Source organism: Salvelinus alpinus, chromosome 3 (assembly GCF_045679555.1).
Source record: "Salvelinus alpinus chromosome 3, SLU_Salpinus.1, whole genome shotgun sequence".
Taxonomy (NCBI): Eukaryota; Metazoa; Chordata; class Actinopteri; order Salmoniformes; family Salmonidae; genus Salvelinus; species Salvelinus alpinus.
In genome coordinates, this window is record NC_092088.1 from 87,772,969 (window position 1) to 87,791,536 (window position 18,568).

General features: G+C 44.0%; 1 protein-coding gene across 3 annotated transcripts in view; it reads left to right on the top strand.

Annotated features, from left to right (window-relative positions):
- LOC139571488 (protein sidekick-2-like) overlaps nucleotides 1-18,568 on the top strand; it is a 659,762-nt gene that overhangs the window by 611,007 nt on the left and 30,187 nt on the right. For 2 of the 3 annotated variants that reach the window (XM_071394415.1, XM_071394416.1), the window contains exons 27-36: nucleotides 3,385-3,441; nucleotides 4,876-4,977; nucleotides 5,864-5,979; nucleotides 6,170-6,356; nucleotides 7,465-7,602; nucleotides 8,049-8,255; nucleotides 8,689-8,814; nucleotides 10,287-10,451; nucleotides 10,706-10,846; nucleotides 12,227-12,365. In XM_071394415.1, coding sequence (XP_071250516.1) covers nucleotides 3,385-3,441; nucleotides 4,876-4,977; nucleotides 5,864-5,979; nucleotides 6,170-6,356; nucleotides 7,465-7,602; nucleotides 8,049-8,255; nucleotides 8,689-8,814; nucleotides 10,287-10,451; nucleotides 10,706-10,846; nucleotides 12,227-12,365 — 1,378 coding nt within the window. The remainder of the gene's footprint in view (nucleotides 1-3,384; nucleotides 3,442-4,875; nucleotides 4,978-5,863; nucleotides 5,980-6,169; nucleotides 6,357-7,464; nucleotides 7,603-8,048; nucleotides 8,256-8,688; nucleotides 8,815-10,286; nucleotides 10,452-10,705; nucleotides 10,847-12,226; nucleotides 12,366-18,568) is intronic. The other variant, XM_071394417.1, reaches the window with a different exon arrangement.

Genomic DNA, 18,568 nt, shown 5'->3' on the forward strand with positions numbered 1-18,568 from the left:
TGAGCACGCACCCTTTTGGGCCCCAGTGTTGAGGATCAGCGAAGTGGAGGTGTTGTTTCCTACCTTCACCCCCTGGGGAGATGGCCCGTCAGGAAGTTCAAGACCCAGTTGCACAGGGCGTGGTCCATACCCAGGGACTCAAGCTTAATGATGAGCTTGGAGGGTACTTTGGGGTTGAATGCTGAGCTATAGTCAATAAACAGTATTCTTACATAGGTATTCCTCTTGTCCAGATGGGATAGGGCAGTGTGCAGTCCGATGGCGATTGCATCGTCTGTGGATCTATTGGGGTGGTAAGAAAATTGAAGTGGGTCTAGGGTATCAGGTAGGGTGGAGGTGATGTGATCCTTGACTAGTCTCTCGAAGTACTTCATGATGACCGAAGTGAGTGCCACAATGCGATAGTCATTTAGTTCAGTTACTTTTGCTTTCTTGGGGACAGGAACAATGGTAGCCATCTTGAAGCATGTGTGCTGGTCTGCGCATGCTCTGAGGACGCGGCTGGGATGCCATCTGGGATGAAAAACCTGAAAATAGTGTGCAGCGACGCACCCCATCCAACCTGAAAGAGCTTGAGAGGATCTGCAGAGAAGAATGGGAGAAACTCCCCAAAAGTGTGCCAATCTTGTAGCGTCATACCCAAGAAGACTCGAGGCTGTAATCAGTGCCAAAGGGGATTCAACAAAGTACTGAGTAAAGGGTCTGAATACTTATGTAAATGTAATATTTCCCTTTTCTTTTTATTATAAATATATATTTTTTTTTTTAATTTTGCTTTGTCATTATGGGGTATTGTGTGTGGATTGATGAGGGGGAGAAAATATTTTATCCATTTCAGAATAAGGCTGTAACGTAACAAAATGTAGAAAAGGTCAAGGGGTCTGAATTCTTTCCGAAAGCACTGTGTGTATATATATATACAGTGGGGAGAACAAGTATTTGATACACTGCCGATTTTGCAGGTTTTCCTACTTACAAAGCATGTAGAGGTCTGTAATTTTTTATCATAGGTACACTTCAACTGTGAGAGACGGAATCTAAAACAAAAATCCAGAAAATCACATTGTATGATTTTTAAGTAATTCATTTGCATTTTAATGCATGACATAAGTATTTGATACATCAGAAAAGCAGAACTTAATATTTGGTACAGAAACAAATACTTGTTCTCCCCACTGTATTCAGTTGAAGTCGGAAGATTACATACACCTTAGCCAAATACATTTAAACTCCGTTTTTCACAATTCCTGACATTTAATCCTAGTAAAAATTACCTGTCTTAGGTCAGTTAGGATCACCACTTTATTTTAAGAATGTGAAATGTCAGAATAATGGTAGAGAGAATGACTGATTTCAGCTTTAATTTATTTAATCACATTCCCAGTGGGTCAGAAGTTTACATACACTCAATTAGTATTTGGTAGCATGGCCTTTCAATTCTTTAACTTGGGTCAAACGTTTCAGGTAGCCTTCCACAAGCTTCCCACAACAAGTTGGGTGAATTTTGGCCCATTCCTCCTGACAGAGTTGGTGTAACTGAGTCAGGTTTGTAGGCCTCCTCGCACACGTTTTTTCAGTTCTGCCAACAAATTATATGATTGAGGTCAGGGCTTTGTGATGGCCACTTTAATACCTTGGCTTTGTTGTCCTTAAGCAATTTTGCCACAACTTTGGAAGTATGCTTGGGGTCATTGTCCATTTGGAAGACCCATTTGCGACTAAGCTTTAATATCCTGACTGATGTCTTGAGATGTTGCTTCAATATATCCACATCATTTTCCTTCCTCATGATTCCATCTATTTTGTGAAGTGCACCAGTCCCTCCTACAGCAAAGCACACCCACAACATGATGCTGCCACCCCCGTGATTCACGGTTGGGATGGTGTTCTTTGGCTTGCAAGCCTCCCCTTTTTTCCTCCAAACACAGCAATGGTCATTATGGCCAAACAGTTATATTTTTGTTTCATCAGACCAGAGGACTTTTCTCCAAAAAGTATGATCTTTCTCCCCAAGTGCAGTTGTAAACCGTAGTCTGGCTTTTCTATGGCGGTTTTGGAGCAGTGGTTTCTTCCTTGCTGAGCAGCCTGTCAGGTTATGTCGATATAGGACTCGTTTTACTGTGAATATAGATACTTTTGTACCTGTTTCCTCCAGCATCTTCACAAGGTCCCTTGCTGTTGTTATGGGATTGATTTGTACTTTTCGCACCAAAGAACGTCTGTAGGAGACAGAATGCGTCTCCTTCCTGAGCGGTATGACGGTTGTGTGGTCCCATGGTGTTTACACTTACGTACTATTGTTTGTACAGATTAATGTGGTAATGTAAGGGGTCTACAACTTTTTTTCCGTGGTCTTGGCTGATTTCTTTTGATTTTCCCATGATGTCAAGCAAAGAGGCACTGAGTTTGAAGGTAGGCCTTGAAATACATCCACAGGTACACCTCCAATTGAATCAAATGATGTCAATTAGCCTGTCAGAAGCTTCTAAAGCCATGACATCATTTTCTGGAATTTTCCAAGCTGTTTAAAGGCACAATCAACTTAGTGTATGTAAACTTCTGACCTACTGGAATTGTGATACAGTGAATTATACGTGAAATAATCTGTCTGTAAACAATTGTTTTGTTAACAAGAAATGTGTGGAGTGGTTGAAAAACTAGTTTTAATGACTACAACCTAAGTGCATGTAAACTTCCGACTTCAACTGAATTGTCACGCCCTGACCGTAGAGAGCTTTTTATGTCTCTATTTTGGTTTGGTCAGGGTGTGATTTGGGTGGGCATTCTATGTTAATTTTCTATGTTTTGTATTTCTTTGTGTTTGGCCGGGTGTGGTTCTCAATCAGAGGCAGCTGTCTATCATTGTCTCTGATTGAGAACCATACTTAGGCAGCCTTTTCCCACCTGTGTTTTGTGGGTAGTTATTTTCTGTTTAGTGTTGCTGCACCTTACAGGACTGTTTCGGTTTCATTTATTCTCTTGTTATTTTGTTTAGTGTTCAGTCTAAATAAAAAACATGAACACTTACCACGCTGCGCTTTGGTCCGACTACTCTTCTTCAACCGACGAAAACCGTTACACACACATATATAAATATATATTAATGTATGTGTTTGTGTGTATATGTATGTATGTATAAAAACATAGATAATAAACACTGAGTAGCAGCAGCTTAAAAAATGTCAATGCAAATAGTCTGGGTAACCAGTTGATGAACTGTTTGGCTGTCTTATGGCTTAGGGGAAGAAGCTGTTAAGTAGTCTTTTGGACCTATACTTGGCACTGCGGTACCACACTAACAAAATAACATGTCTCTTCTCTACCCCCCTCTCTCTTCTGACTGCCCTCTCTCTCCTATTCATGTTTGACCCATCACCCTCACAGCCCCCTACAGCGTGAGAAACCTGAGCGAGTCCTCTCTCACCCAGTATGAGCTGGATAGTAAGTCCTCACAGGCCTGCCTGCGCCTCACACACTCTGTCTCACACAGTCTGTCTCTCACACTGTCTCACACAGTCTGTCTCACTGCTGATGAAACACAGTCTGTCTCACTGCTGATGAAACAGTCTGTCTCACTGCTGATGAAACAGTCTGTCTCACTGCTGATGAAACACAGTCTGTCTCACTGCTGATGAAACAGTCTGTCTCACTGCTGATGAAACAGTCTGTCTCACTGCTGATGAAACACAGTCTGTCTCACTGCTGATGAAACACAGTCTGTCTCACTGCTGATGAAACACAGGCTGTCTCACTGCTGATGAAACACAGGCTGTCTCACTGCTGATGAAACACGGTCTTTCTCACTGCTGATGAAACACGGTCTTTCTCACTGCTGATGAAACACGGTCTGTCTCACTGCTGATGAAACACAGTCTGTCTCACTGCTGATGAAAGACAATCTGTCTCACTGCTGATGAAACACGGTCTGTCTCACTGCTGATGAAACACGGTCTGTCTCACTGCTGATGAAACACAGTCTGTCTCACTGCTGATGAAACACAGTCTGTCTCACTGCTGATGAAACACATACTGAACAGCACAGTGCCCTAGTGCTGGTAGACACACTCATACACATTCACACCACACACAATTTCGTCATAAAGCAGAAATAAGTTACTCAGTGTGTTATCTGTAGCCATGTATATGATACAGTCAGCTGCCTTGAGTTGGAGTCATGAGGAAATGTATATGATAGTCAGCTGCCTTGAGTTGGAGGCGTGAGGAAATGTATATGATACAGTCAGCTGCCTTGAGTTGGAGGCATGAGGAAATGTATATGATACAGTCATCTGCCTTGAGTTGGAGGCATGAGGAAATGTATATGATACAGTCAGCTGCCTTGAGTTGGAGGCATGAGGAAATGTATATGATACAGTCAGCTGCCTTGAGTTGGAGTCATGAGGAAATGGAGAGTGAAACTAAGTCCAATGGAGTCGTTGCCACATGCTTTGTTTGTCTGTTCTGACAGTGTGCTCAAACAGGCCACTACGTGAGCCCTGATTTAAAGACGCTCTGTCTATGTGGTTGGATTGTATTTTCAATAGGAATAGCTGGTAGATTTGCCTTTCCATTCCAAGTTTCATGAGCTCATGAACTTGTATTTGTTTTGTTAAGCAGCACAAAACCAGACGGTCACATATTTCAGGGTATTTTTTTCCAGTACGCAATAACAACTCAATTACATCCTTGGATAGACTCTAACTGCTGCATACGACATGTATTTGAACAAAATCAACAAATGTTTTTTCTGGCATGTATTGGTCGCCCCCACAAAATAGTTTTCTAACCTCAAGGGTCCTTTCTGGTTAAATAAAAGTGAAATTAAATATTGTGCTGGGTTGTTGGTTAATGTCAGTGTTGTTCCTTCTTCCCCAGACCTGAGCAAACACAAGCGCTATGAGATCAGGATGAGTGTGTATAACGCTGTGGGGGAGGGACCAACCAGCACACCACAGGAAGTGTTTGTAGGAGAGGCAGGTAAGTCACAGAGTGAGGGAGTGAGGTTACACACACACACACACACACACACACACAATCTCTCTCTCTCTTTCTCTCTGCTTTTCTTGTCATTTCAATCATCACCTAAAAACAAACAACGGAGGACATGAACAGTAGAACTATAGACTATCTGACCTCCCTGAACAGTAGAACTATAGACTATCTGACCTCCCTGAACAGTAGAACTATAGACTATCTGACCTCCCTGAACAGTACAACTATAGACTATCTGACCTCCCTGAACAGTAGAACTATAGACTATCTGACCTCCCTGAACAGTAGAACTATAGACTATCTGACCTCCCTGAACAGTAGAACTATAGACTATCTGTCCTCCCTGAACAGTAGAACTATAGACTATCTGTCCTCCCTGAACAGTAGAACTATAGACTATCTGACCTCCCTGAACAGTAAAACTATAGACTATCTGACCTCCCTGAACAGTAGAACTATAGACTATCTGACCTCCCTGAACAGTAGAACTATAGACTATCTGACCTCCCTGAACAGTAGAACTATAGACTATCTGACCTCCCTGAAGGCAGGGGGATTATTCTGCTTGTCAAGCTGATTTTGGCAAACATCTATTGAATTGGTACCATTAAGTTCATTCAGGTTTCAGGATGCATTCACTTTTCTTAACTCCCCATGTCTTTGACTGTGAAAGCCTGGGAGTGTACAGTGAGGATAGTTTTCCCTGTTCTCAGCCAAACAGCTACCAGTCCACACACAGGCAGATAGACAATAGTGTTGAAGTGTTTCCAGGAACAGTGAGGCAAAAAAAACACTGAAAAGGGTTTCACTGAAATCTATTCTGTTTTTAATGTTGTTTCTTGCTTGATTTTTCGTCTTTATTTTTTCACAGTACCCACCGCCCCACCTCAGAACGTGGTCATCCAATCAGCAACGGCCACCCAGCTGGACGTGACGTGGGAGCCTCCTCCATTGGACACTCAGAACGGAGACATCCAGGGATACAAGGTGAAGAGGAGGGTTTCACAAGGATGGAGTTACCATAGAATTCTTATCATTTAAATAATTCCAATCGAAGTCATTCAAATGTAATGGCAGTTACACGTTTGCCTTTCTTTAATCCCAGTGAGATTTAAAGGCCATCTTTGCTGTGGGATAAGATGTGTATGTTCTCCATATCTCCTCCTTCTCCCTCCAGGTGTACTTCTGGGAGATCCAGCGCAAGAATGAGACGGAGAGACTGCGCACCCTGTTCCTGCCAGAGGGAGGGGTCAAGCTGAAGAACCTGACTGGATACACCACCTACATGATCAGTGTGGCCCTCTTCAACGCAGCAGGGGACGGGCCCCGAAGCCCCCCAACCAGGGGCCGTACACAACAGGCTGGTAAGGGAGGGACACACACACAGACACACACACACACACACACACACACACACACACACACACACACACACACACACACACACACACACACACACACACACACACACACACACACACACACACACACACACACACACACACACACACACACACACACACACACACACACAGGAGCTGTCTATCTTAAAATGAAAAGAAAGCAATTCTATTGACTCAAATTCCTCCTCCAACTCCCACAAACCATCCAGGGGTTTCTATCTGTGAGCTTTTATACAATGCACCTAATTGTTGCTGTCAGCATGCCAAGCCAGGAATGTTAGAAACCACACAGCATAAACATCAGTTCCCTTTCTATTACCTCTTTCAGTCTCTTGACTCATCCGCTGGTTCCCTGGGCAGTCTTGTTTGATATAAGATGGTATGAAAATGTTTAGAGGCTAAAAGTCATTTTTTTCTCCAAGCTCCTTCCTGTGGTTTCTTGGAAATGCTTTGTCTCTGGCTCAGTGTTCTAAATAGCAACAGAAGACAGTCGCCAGATAGTTTTCCCCTCCAATGGTCTTCCTCCCTCCCTTCTGAACAGTCACTGTAGAAATGTGTGTTTCATCCAATCCCTTCGTAAAAAGGAAAATGTTTGCAGTTTTCTGTGTTTGACAAGAGGGAGTGGAGGGGTGTAAGGGGCTGGTAGATACAGAGGGCTCTAGCCTTTTTGGTGGAAAAGACGGAAGCAGGTGACAAGCGTGTTGAGGAGAAGAGATGCACAGGACTGGTAGCAGGAGGCTCATCACACATTGAGTGCTGTGTTAGCTGTACTGTGTTAGTGTCACAAGCTCGTCTATGGCACTGTAGCCTATAGGCACTGGAGCCTGACGATATGATGACTGTCATGGGAATAGAAAATGACTAAAAACAAACAACATATCCTAAATAGTTTTTGCAATGTCTTTCCAATCTTCAAAATAGAAATCATAACTCAAATTGTCCTGTGTTCTGAGGCCATCATAAAAAGGCTGTCAAAGTACACAATCCAAGATGTAGCACTACTGTCTATGGCCCCTAACCCTTAACATTTGACCCCTAACCTCTGACCTGTGTGTCCTTTGAACTCCAGCCCCCAGCGCTCCCAGCTTCATCCACTTCAGTGAGCTGACCACCACGTCGGTCAACGTGTCCTGGGGCGAGCCTACCTACCCCAACGGCATCCTGGAGGGCTACCGGCTGGTCTACGAGCCCTGCACCCCTGTTGACGGTAAGACACCCACCTCGTCATGTCCCACATCTCACATCTGACAATTCACAATGAATGCACATTTCTGAATATGCATCCCAAATGACACCCCATTTCCTATGTAGTGCACTATTTTTGACCTATATAGGGAGTAGAATGTCATTTGGGACACGAGCACAATCTCACTGTTTGTGGCTAAACATCAACGATCCAAATAACTTAATAACTACATTGAAAACTACATTTTTTCATTACTGAATGAGTGGTGGCCTTCATTTCGTTTGTTGACACCAAATGACATGCTGAATCATTTGATAATGTTACTATGTTAACCCTTTTCAATAATTTCCCATGTATGTCCCAACAACTGTTGGACTGTGCCTATGTCAGTGTGTGTGTGTGTTTCATGTTGTTCCAATCCATTCCCTGGGTATTAGCCCCATTTTAAATGTGGTGTGTTTGTCTAGAATCTTCCGTGGCCTGTGCCGACTGTCTTCACTCCCCCTCCCCCCCAGGCGTCAGTAAGATAGTGACGGTGGACGTCAAAGGGGCCCCGTTCTGGATGAAGATCAAGGACCTGGCTGATGGGGTGACCTACAACTTCAGGATCCGGGCCAAGACGTTCACATACGGGCCTGAGGTGGAGGCTAACATCACCATGGGGCCTGGGGAAGGTTTGTCTCTCTTTGGCTGTCTTTATAGTTCACTGAGGCCCAAATTCTAACTTGCAATATGCCCCCTTTTTTTTATGTATTCAACTAGGCAAGTCAGTTAAGAACAAATTCTTATTTACAATGACGGCCTAGGAACAGTGGGTTAACTGCCTTGTTCAGAGGCAGAACAACAGATTTTTACCTTGTCAGCTCGGTGACTCGATCTAGCAACCTTTCGGTTACTGGCCCAACGCTCTAACCACAAGGTTACCTGCCGCCCCACTTAGCTCAACATTCTGTGCAAATCTTCAATTAACATCAATGCATGATTTACAAATGTCAGAGTGTGCTGGTCTCAATTTAAGATTAGGCCCTGAATGCGCCATAATATTTTTGAAAGTATATTGAGGCTGCCTGACCCTCAAACCTTTCTCTAACCGTTGACCCCACGCAGGAGCCCCGGGGCCCCCTGGAGAGCCTTTCATCTCCCGGTACGGCGCAGCTCTTACCATCCACTGGTCCAACGGTGACCCCGGGAGGTCGCCTATCACACGCTACGTCATCGAGGCCAGACCTTCAGGTATATAGACCCAACACGTCACATACTGGACACCACTGCTTGACTTATTCCTTTTAGCTTCTAGTGGAACTAAGAGCCTCAGCAGTGCATCTTCAGTGAACCCTGTCCTGGTTCACATACTGGACACTTCCAGATTGATTCACATTTTACATTCTTTCCAATCATGCAATCTCTTAGCCTGGGCCTGATACTTGCTTCGACAGGAATAATCTGTCTAAGAATAGAGTGTCAATGTGTTTCCACAGATGGTGATGCTCACTCTCTATTCTTTTAATGGAGTACTGATTGAGGTGCAGCAGAGCTTGAGACGTAGTATCACGTTTCATCTGTGATTGGGAAAGGGGGGAAAGGGGATACCTTGACAGTTGCACAACTGAATGCATTCAACTGAAATGTGTCTTCTGCATTTAACCCAACCCCTCTGAATCAGAGAGTTGCGGGGGGCTGCCATAATCGACGTCCACGTCATCGGTGCACAGGGACAGCCGTACAGAGGGAATAAATGGATGATGGATGTAGGGAGGGAGGCACAGAGGGAGGGAGGGATGGATTTCACTATCATTTGGGGGCACTAAGCCCCAGATGTTGAGAGTATGGGACTGACTGACATGGTGGGAAACCCCTTTAGGCAGCAGAGGCTTAGCTCCGTATGGATTACATTGATCTCCCTAAAGCAGGGCTATTCAACCTTATGGTTTTCTGTTCTACCTGATACTTAATTTCACACTCCTTGTGTCCCAGGTCTAAATCAGTCCCTGACTAGAGGGGAACAATGGGAAAAAAGCAGTGGAACTGGCTTGGAGGACCAGAGATGAGTTTGGGGGCCTTAGAGGATGATTAGGATGCCACAAACACATACCACTAAACCCCAACCCCCCTGACCCTCTGTCTTATCCTAATATCCTGCCACTGTCCAAGTGACCCTGCCCCTAACCACATCAGTAGGACTAGTCAGCTCTTCTTGTTACTAGTGCACAGTCTGTCATAGTCAGGGAAAACTGCTGGCGTTTCTACACATTCAATTGATCCTTCATATCTTTACTTCTTCACTACTGACATAAACGTTACATAAACTCTGGTGTTGGCTGATGTTCTTGAGCACTCCATGAACGCTGTCAAACTCCAAATGATATTTATGGTTATTAGCACTTAGCCCTTATGGATTCTGGCAGCCATTGCAAAAGCAAACATGAAACATCCCATAATGGTCCCTCTTGTGAATCATACCTACCCATGTTTTAGATCAGTTTTTGCACCTCTCAAAGACCAGAGAGCCCCATATGGAAGCTGTAAAATATGTAACTTGCATAATGTGTATGTGGTATGAGTTACCTTGGACATTGTCATATTGTTTTCATACCATAGGCTTTTAAATAAGCTTTTATATCAATGAGTCTGGTTTACCACTATGTTTTGTCATGTCTGATTACTACTCATTGAAATACATTCTACTTCTTCTACTCTGCCAACAGATGAGGGCTTGTGGGATATCTTGATCAAGGACATCCCAAAGGAAGTGACGTCATACGCCTTCAACATGGACATTCTGAAGCAAGGGGTTAGTTATGACTTCCGGGTTATTGGCGTGAATGACTATGGCTACGGGTCTCCTAGTCCACCCTCAGCCTCCATATCTGGTGAGTTATTTCATATATCTACAGTATGTCCCAGATGTCACCCTATTCCCTAGTACACTACTTCTGGCCAGGGCTCATAGGGGTGTTATTTGGGACACGCACAAGCCATTGAGCTTAAGGTTTTCATGTTAATATAAGACTAATCGGTATAACACAAATGTACCACAGTCATTTTCAGATGCTACCTTTGCATCAGTGCTCCCTGCCCTGTCCCTGTGTTTAGTCCAGTTGTTATATGTGTTCTTCCCCTCCAGCCAAAAAGGTGGCACCATTCTACGAGGAGTGGTGGTTCTTGGTGGTGGTGGCCCTGGTAGGTCTTATCTTCATCCTCCTTCTGGTCTTCATCCTCATCATCAGAGGACAGAGCAAGAAGTACGCCAAGAAATCTGACTCAGGTGAGAGGCAGAGATGAAGATGTCATTGACCTGATATTACTAGGCAACAAGCTATTTGTTATGGTTATGGTTTGGTTTTGGGTAGTATGGAGAGAGGGAGGGAGGGAGAGTGAGTGATAGGGAGAGGAAAGAGGGGAAAGGAGAGAGAGATCTATAGAGGGGGAGTATAGTAGAGGGGGAGTATAGCAGAGGGGGAGTATAGCAGAGGGGGAGTATAGCAGAGGGGGAGTATAGCAGAGGAGGAGTATAGCAGAGGGGGAGTATAGTAGAGGGGGAGTATAGTAGAGGAGGAGTATAGCAGAGGAGGAGTATAGTAGAAGGCCTACAGTATCTTGTCTGCTCCTCTCTGAAATCAGCAGGTATTTCCTCTGGCTCAACACTTATCTCTGCTGTGTGGCACTGTCAGTGCCAGTCTGGTTCACGGGCAATCCTGCCAGGGTAGGGCATCCCGCGGGTCACTGCCCATGTTTCTGACTGACAGACGAAACACAAGAGGTCCTTTCTTCTCTTCTCTCTCGCTTCCCTTTCTTCTCTTCTCTCTCACACAAAGATACTCTCACAGACCCCCTGTAACCCCCTCATGGAATACTGGACCAGTCCTAGTTAACAGATCAGCTTGTTAGTGTGACTGCAAATAGAGTGACTATTTGCATAATGACAGCTTCGCTCCCAGATGTCTTTGGAGGGGCCTGGTATATCAGGGGGGTAGTTGATGGTTGGACCCTTGCCTTCTCGTAGAATCGTACTTCACTCATAGGCAGGGAATATATTATCATACTGTAGACCCAGGCCCAATAGAGTCTGCTGATCAAAGCTCTCGCTAAGAAGAGGTAGGTCAGAGGTCAGAGAAGTAACAACACAAATCAGTTTTAAATCAGCATCTTTACATCAACATCAGCTGATAAGGCTATTGACCTAGACTTTGTGGGTTTTAGTTTAGGTTTAAAGGCTGTTTTTGTTGAATATTGTGGAATCTATAATCAGTATTTAGATGCCTGGCTTCAATCGCCTAATATACTTGTGATGACATCATTCTGGAATCATTCCAGTCACTCCTCTAGTTTCTATAGAACTCAGTAGTGACATTAGTAGTGGTAGAGTACATAACAGAATATTATGAAAAACATCCATCCATGATTCATCCTCTAGTGTTTCTATACAACTCATAGTGTACGTGCAAAATGGCACCCTATTCCCTATGTGGTGCACTACTTTTGACAAGGGCCTATATAGGGAATATGGAGCCATTTGGGGCACAGCCATACAATAGTAACAGTACTAGAGTGGGCTACATGACATACAGCATCACTAACCCCCACCTGCCTGTCCGTCCGTCCCTCTGGCCTGTAGTCACAGTGTCTCCCTATGTGTGTTCATCAGGGAACAACTCCAACTGTAATGCCCTGACCCATGGAGATATGGTCAGCCTGGACGAGGGACGCTTCCCCGCCCTGGAACTCAACAACCGGCGGCTGTCCGTCAAGAACTCCTTCTGTCGTAAGAACGGTGTCTATACCAGGTCAGTAACCAGCCATGGCCACACCAAGAACATGCCTCTAGCTATGGCCACACCAAGAACATGTCTCTAGCTATGGCCACACCAAGAACATGTCTCTAGCTATGGCCACACCAAGAACATGCCTCTAGCTATGGCCACACCAAGAACATGTCTCTAGCTATGGCCACACCAAGAACATGCCTCTAGCTATGGCCACATCAAGAACATGCCTCTAGCTATGGCCACACCAAGAACATGTCTCTAGCTATGGCCACACCAAGAACATGCCTCTAGCTATGGCCACACCAATAACATGTCTCTAGCTATGGCCACACCAAGAACATGTCTCTAGCTATGGCCACACCAAGAACATGCCTCTAGCTATGGCCACACCAAGAACATGCCTCTAGCTATGGCCACACCAAGAACATGCCTCTAGCTATGGCCACACCAAGAACATGCCTCTAGCTATGGCCACACCAAGAACATGTCTCTAGCTATGGCCACACCAAGAACATGCCTCTAGCTATGGCCACACCAAGAACATGCCTCTAGCTATGGCCACACCAAGAACATGCCTCTAGCTATGGCCACACCAAGAACATGCCTCTAGCTATGGCCACACCAAGAACATGTCTCTAGCTATGGCCACACCAAGAACATGCCTCTAGCTATGGCCACACCAAGAACATGCCTCTAGCTATGGCCACACCAAGAACATGCCTCTAGCTATGGCCACACCAAGAACATGCCTCTAGCTATGGCCACACCAAGAACATGTCTCTAGCTATGGCCACACCAAGAACATGTCTCTAGCTATGGCCACACCAAGAACATGTCTCTAGCTATGGCCACACCAAGAACATGCCTCTAGCTATGGCCACACCAAGAACATGCCTCTAGCTATGGCCACACCAAGAACATGTCTCTAGCTATGGCCACACCAAGAACATGCCTCTAGCTATGGCCACACCAAGAACATGTCTCTAGCTATGGCCACACCAAGAACATGCCTCTAGCTATGGCCACACCAAGAACATGCCTCTAGCTATGGCCACACCAAGAACATGTCTCTAGCTATGGCCACACCAAGAACATGCCTCTAGCTATGGCCACACCAAGAACATGATCATGTTGTCATCCAGAGTCAAATGTATGTATTTTCCAAGCTATAGCACACCATTTGTTACATACAGCAGGTTTTTAAAGGATCAAATAGTTTTGTCTGCTTTGTGTTTTAATTTTTGCCATGGAAAAAATATTGAGATACTGGTATCGTCCCGGCCCTACTTGGCATGTAAACAAATGTCTTTGCAGTACCTTGAGTTGACCATTTTACTCATTGCACCTTTAAATTGACTGGTTTGAATATGTTTTTGACAATACTGTATAGTTACAATGCTAAGTATTATGGTACTGCGTTTATCATTATTGAGAAAACCCTATGGCTGTGTCTGAAATGTGGCTTGCCTACCGCTTACTAAAACTACATACTGTGTACTATCATACTACATACTATTTAGAATGTCCTGTTTAGTAAAAAGATATGCAGTAAGCAGCAAATATCAACATAATCCATACTGAGAATGCGTCATCTAATGAGCCTGTTCCCCGCCATTCATTTATTTTTGTAGAGTGCGTCCCTTATTCTAATTATCAGCTGTTGTCAGACGCAGTGGGTGTGAAAAGACAATTATCCTCCTCAAAAGTGTGCAGGGAATTCTATAAATGAAAGCCGAAATAGGTATTACATTCTGGCATTTAAAGCAAACTCAATTTCCAAAATTTCACGTACTATAAAATGTTATATTTTTGCATACCCAAAAAGCCAAAAATGTAGAACGCCAGTATGGGTATTTGCACATCGCCTATGACTTGAATCATGCATGGAGAAGTCCAACTTAGGCCGATGGATGGAACAGACTTTTTGCTGTGATGGAATGTATACTCTCCTATTAACCCCATATTTCCACTGTAAAACACAAAGCTGCTTTCTTATGATGCAGTATATTCCGGACCTGGGTTCAAATACTATTTCAAAACTTTAAGCTTTTGCTTTAGCTGGCCTGCACTTAAAAAAGGTTGGATTAAATTCAACCCGGTGCTGGGTAAATAGTGGACAGAACAAACGTTGGGTTATTTTGACCCAGCCAGTTGGCTTATTGAGCTGTGATCAACCGGGTTAGAGCAGAAGACCAGAGGCTTGACTTAGTAGGGGCGTGGCTTTCAGCTATTTAATTTTGGCCAACCGTGAGAGTAAATGTCATTCCGGTTCATCTGTTGTGTTGTATTGTCAGCACATGTTAAGATGACGCCCCATGGAACGGAAGAAAAGATGGTGTGAGCCACAAAGAAGGGTGTTAGGTTCAAACTGCGAAATATAAACCAAGTAATTTCTCTTTTGAGTCAAGTACAGGAAAGATAATTACTTGTTACGCTCCTGAAAACCGTGAGCAGTCGACGGATAGTGAACTGGAAAAGATCACTCTCCTGACAGAAGTGAAGAGTAAGAACCTGCGCTGACAGGTGAGAGGAAGGCTTCCAGGCCTCACCCTGATGATCAGGAAAATGCCCGAGATGACTCTGGCCCAGAGGTAGTACGATTCATAGAGAAAGTGGATCCATGCCTTTTGGCAGATCCGTTTGTGGTGTTAGGCTGGGTTCTGTCAATATGGTCAAAGTATAGATTTGTTGTGTGTCTGCTGCCCAGAGGGAGAGGACGCTACACGTTTCACGACTCGGGACAAAAGCTGCATCCTGCTTTGCTCTTTGGAGTGCAGCTGAATGGAGTGATAACTGGGGTGGTGTTGAGTGTTGAGATGGATCGACTGAAGTTGAGGATCCCCGGTGTCTGTGATACATGCCATTTGGTGCAATGCAGACCTAGTGGCGAGCTTGAGACTGAGGAGACCCTTTCTGTCCTTCTGAGTTTTGATGCAGAATGTTTGCCGGATAAAGTCATGCTAGGGTATATAAATTATCCCGTGACAGCTTTTGTTCCAAACTAGGGCTGACCCCATTTAGTCGACTGGTCGAATGCTTGGTCAAGATTTTTTTAGTCGAGCAATGGCAAAACAATTATGGCACACGAGACACCTGTGTGATTCACCCCTGTCTGAGTGGACTAATCCATTGTGGAGGCCTGTCTGAGTGGACTAATCCATTGTGGAGGCCTGTCTGAGTGGACTAATCCATTGTGGAGGCAACGGGGATGGCACACCAGTATCACCAGTCGTACATTTACCCTTAATTCCCATCATTTATGATCTACGTTTTAGTTATGGTAACTTATGTTAATGCATTCAATATATTATATATATATTATTATTAAAGTCTTACCATTGTCATTGTAGGTGTGGACACATTATTTGCAGAGCGCACAACCTAGGCTTACAAATGTTGGTTTATTTAATTCCATTTACGAGTTTTAAATGTATTTATTGTCTTTTGTTTGGACCGCACATGTCAGTCTTGAGTGAGGACACACACTTGATTACGCATGGAACTAGGCCTAGGCTACCATCACTGTGGAGCTTCTCAAAGTCATTTTTTCTTTGCCTCAAACAGTAAGTAAACAAATTCTGTTTTTACGTCCATTGAGAATGACAATAGTTCCTCAATGTAGCCTATTTGCAACATTTTTCCAGCTCTCTCCCTTTCAATACCCACTCAGCATGAAAGGGGATAAAAATGTCATACTCTGGTCGGGTGGAAACGTCATTAAATAGGCCTACCTGATTACTTCTTATACCTTGCGCAAATAGCCTACAGCTCTGTCTGTCCGGAGCTCACTGGCACAGGAAACTCTGAGGGCCCAGAATATTTTATATAATGTTTAAAGTTTTCTCCCATGAGCTTAGGCTGACTAAGCTAATAGTTGATACAATGTTTTAAATTCCTTGCAGACAGGCAATGCATAGCCAATGTGATTCATAGGATACACTATATATACAAAAGTATGTGGACACCCCTTCAAAATAGTGGATTCAGCTATTTCAGCCACACCCGTTGCTAACAGGTGTATAAAATCAAGCACACAGCCGTGCAATCTCCATATTCAAACATTGGTAGTAGAATGGCCAAGTCAGTTTGTCAAATGTTTGCCTGCTAGAGCTGCCCCGGTCAATTGTAAGTGCTGTTATTGTGAAGTGGAAACCTCTAGGAGCAACAACCGCCGAGTGCTGAAGCGCGTAGTGAGTAAAATATGTCTGTCCTCGGTTGCAACACTCACTACCAAGTTTCAAACTGCCACTGGAAGCAACGTCAGCACCAGAACTGTTCACCGGGAGCTTCATGAACTGGGTTTCCATGGCCGAGCAGCCACACAAGCCTAAGATCACAATGTGCAATGCCAAGCATCGGCTAGAGTGGTGTAAAGCTCGCCACCATTGGACTCTAGAACAGTGGACACGTGTTCTCTGGAGTGATGAATCACGCTTCACCAATTAGCAGTCCGACAAACAAATCTGTGTTTGGCAGATGCCAGGACAACAGTACCTGCCTGAATGCATAGTGCCAACTGTAAAGTTTGGTGGAGGAGGAATAATGGTCTGGAGCTGTTTTTCATGGTTTGGGCTAGGTCTGTTTATTCCAGTGAAGGGAAATATTAACGCTACAGCATACAATGACATTTTAGACGATTCTGAGCTACATTAACCACAGGATTTTACTGTTTGGCTCTGTGTATTACCATACAGTAAATTAGGATTAATCACAGCATATTAATGTTTGGCTCTGTGTACTACCATACAGTAAATTAGGATTAATCACAGCATATTAATGTTTGGCTCTGTGTATTACCATACAGTAAATTAGGATTAATCACAGCATATTAATGTTTGGCTCTGTGTACTACCATACAGTAAATTAGGATTAATCACAGCATATTAATGTTTGGCTCTGTGTACTACCATACAGTAAATTAGGATTAATCACAGCATATTAATGTTTGGCTCTGTGTATTACCATACAGTAAATTAGGATTAATCACAGTATATTAATGTTTGGCTCTGTGTACTACCATACAGTAAATTAGGATTAATCACAGCATATTAATGTTTGGCTCTGTGTATTACCATACAGTAAATTAGGATTAACCACAGCATTTTACTGTTTGGCTCTGTGTACTACCATACAGTAAATTAGGATTAACCACAGCATTGCGACATATTGGGAGTTCCTGCTCTGCTGCTCACTGCATTTAGCTCTGTGTGGAGTGTGTAAGTGTGTGTGTACTTGTGCCAGCGGCATGGTATTAAATTAGAGGAGATAGCATTAAGGTGTGTGGGACTGACTGACTGGCTGACTGTGTGAGCGTCCCAAATGGCAATTTATTCCATATTGCACTACTTTTGACCAGAGTTTTATAGACTCTGGTCAAAATATGTGCACTAAATAGGGAATAGGGTGCCATTTGGGACTGACTGGGTGATCAAGCTCATAAAAACCAGCAGGAAAGCCAAGTGCCCTCTGTCTGATGCTGTGATGCTGTGCCCAGGGGAATTAGTCCTGTATTTCATACCCCAGGAGGTAAGTGTGTGTGTGTGTGTGTGTGAGTGTGTGTGTGTGTGTGTGTGTGTGTGTGTGTGTGTGTGTGTGTGTGTGTGTGTGTGTGTGTGTGTGTGTGTGTGTGTGTGTGTGTGTGTGTGTGTGTGTGTGTGTGTGTGTGTGTGTGTGTGTGTGTGTGTGTGTGTGTGTGTGTGTGTGTGTTTGCCCTTGGGGAAGGATCAAAGGTGCATTGGACTTTGAAGAGCAGCCAGGTAGCCAGGGGGTGAGATTATGTGTGAGAGGAGGAATGCTAAGATGCACCTCAGATATCTTTGAACTCCCCACTGCCGAGGTGATGAATGCTGATTGGTTAAAACTGCATTCCAGCCGGTGTCTATTCCACAAATTACCACCTGCTAAATCTATGATGTTAAAATGCCTATTAACTCTGTTCCATCTGACTGTGCAATCCACTGTCTCATCAGCCCAGGCAGGCAATTTATGAACTTGACCTCCACTATAAAAAGCATCAAGACATTATCTCACATTTCTTTTAGACTAACATTTAGTTTTCAACAGCGGAGATTTGTATAAACCTTGCTGTCTGTCTCTACGACATTTGCAACATTGTTCCAATATTCAAATTAGATCTCCAGCTGTCCCATAGTAATGAATGTGTTAAGAGTCCGGAGGCAGCGTTTCTCAGCCAGTTAAAATCATGAATCAGCTGGCACAAT